Source organism: Frankliniella occidentalis, unplaced genomic scaffold, assembly GCF_000697945.3.
Source record: "Frankliniella occidentalis isolate FOCC.00 unplaced genomic scaffold, Focc_3.1 Scaffold175, whole genome shotgun sequence".
NCBI classification, from domain to species: Eukaryota; Metazoa; Arthropoda; class Insecta; order Thysanoptera; family Thripidae; genus Frankliniella; species Frankliniella occidentalis.
Genome location: NW_026267301.1, coordinates 478,516 through 480,139, shown reverse-complemented (window position 1 = coordinate 480,139; position 1,624 = coordinate 478,516). Strand labels below are relative to the sequence as shown.

The following is a 1,624-nucleotide window of genomic DNA, read 5'->3' as shown; positions in this document are numbered from 1 at the left end:
TTTATACCTAGCTTACGTGTGTTTTTTGCTCATCTCATTAAGATAAAAATTTGTATCTACGTTACGGACAAAATAAAGTATTTGTACCTAGTCTAAGTATAACTATAGTACCTCCTACAAGAAAAATTTGCATATCATGAAGATGCCACAACTTACACAGCTACAAAAATTTGCCCTCCCGATCTAGAGTGTCCCAGGAGGCTGATTCACGCCACGTAATTTCGTAGTTATACTGTACCGCATGCACGCGTGCGGGAGCGCGTGCGGGAGGGTTGCCACGGGGCCATAAGGAGCCATGGGCAGCGAGCATAGGCAAACCCGCCCGCACCCGTGCATACGGTACAGTATAACTACGAAAGTGCGCGGCGTGAATCCAGCCACCTGATACAAGGGTGGGCGGGGCAAACCAGCCAGTAACTGTTGCTAATTGAAAGCACAGTTAATTGTACAAGTGGGCTGCCTTTACAAGTGGCCTGAATGGGAAACGAGTGAGATCTTTACTTTCTTTCAAAGATGAGGAAATTATAAAACCTTTAGATAAATATAAAAATATATTTTTTAATGGAAAATAATAAGTTTAACAAGTTGAGCGTAAAGTTTGACAGCCATAAACATTTGATAAAAAAACATAAATAAAAATGAGGACAAAAATGACTAAAAGATTGACTGTTGACAAAAGCATTGCGCTAAAAATGGTGGAGTATCACAGATACACTTACTAGTCTTCAGAATATCTGACACAGGCACAGGCGAGGGTGGCGCGACGGGTGCAAGCCTTTGCCGTGCGTGCCGCGTGCAGGTCTCCCCGCCCCTAGAAGTCCGCCAACCCCACACGCACCCGGTCACACAGGCTGCACAGCACCGCGGCCTGGGGGGGCAGCACCCAGCGCACCGCGCGGAGCTGCTGCAGGCAGTCGGCCGGCTCGTGGCTCCACCACGCGTCCCTGCCCAGCACGAGGCGCCGCAGCGCGCGCAGGCCGCACCGCCCCAGCAGGGCGTGCAGGTCGCCGCAGCTCGCCGGCCACTCCATCCGCCCTGCCATCCCCACAAACAGCTCCAGCTCCACCAGCGTGCGCCCGTGCGCGAGCAGCACACACTCCAGCGTGGCGCGGGGGAGGCGGTCCGCGCCGAGCCACTGGAGGCCTCCTCCGCGGCCCGCTGGCAGCGCGGGCAGCTCGAGGCACCTGCCCAGGCCGGCGTCGGTGCAGGACACGTACAGGCTCTTTAGCCGCGGCATGGCGTGGTGAGCCGCGCGCAGGTGCGCCTCGCGGGGGTTGATGAGGCTCAGCTGCTCCACCGTCGGCGCGGCGGACATGAGCAGGTCCAGCGTCCAGGGACCTGCCCGTACGAAAAAGTTTAGTCCGACATCAGTCCGTTTTCGGTCCGGAAAGAGTCCGCACCCCTGTGGACCAGTCGACGCGTCCGGCGAACAAAGGCGAATCTGCAGAGCGCCCGGTAACAAAGGCGAATCTGCGGAGCGCCCGGTAACAAAGGCGAATCTGCAGAGCGCCCGGTAACAAAGGCGAATCTGCGGAGCGCCCGGTAACAAAGGCGAACCTGCGGAGCGCCCGGTAACAAAGGCGAATCCCCATAAGAAATCCTACACAGATTCGCCTTTGTTACC

At 56.0% G+C, this 1,624-nt stretch overlaps 1 protein-coding gene across 2 annotated transcripts in view; it reads right to left on the bottom strand.

Annotated features, from left to right (window-relative positions):
* Nucleotides 1-538: 538 nt before the first annotated feature.
* Nucleotides 539-1,624, bottom strand: part of LOC113211300 (uncharacterized) — a 10,383-nt gene continuing 9,297 nt past the window's right edge. For both annotated transcript variants that reach the window (XM_052271823.1, XM_052271822.1), the window contains exon 7: nt 539-1,338. In XM_052271823.1, coding sequence (XP_052127783.1) covers nt 812-1,338 — 527 coding nt within the window. In that variant the 3' untranslated portion in view covers nt 539-811. The remainder of the gene's footprint in view (nt 1,339-1,624) is intronic.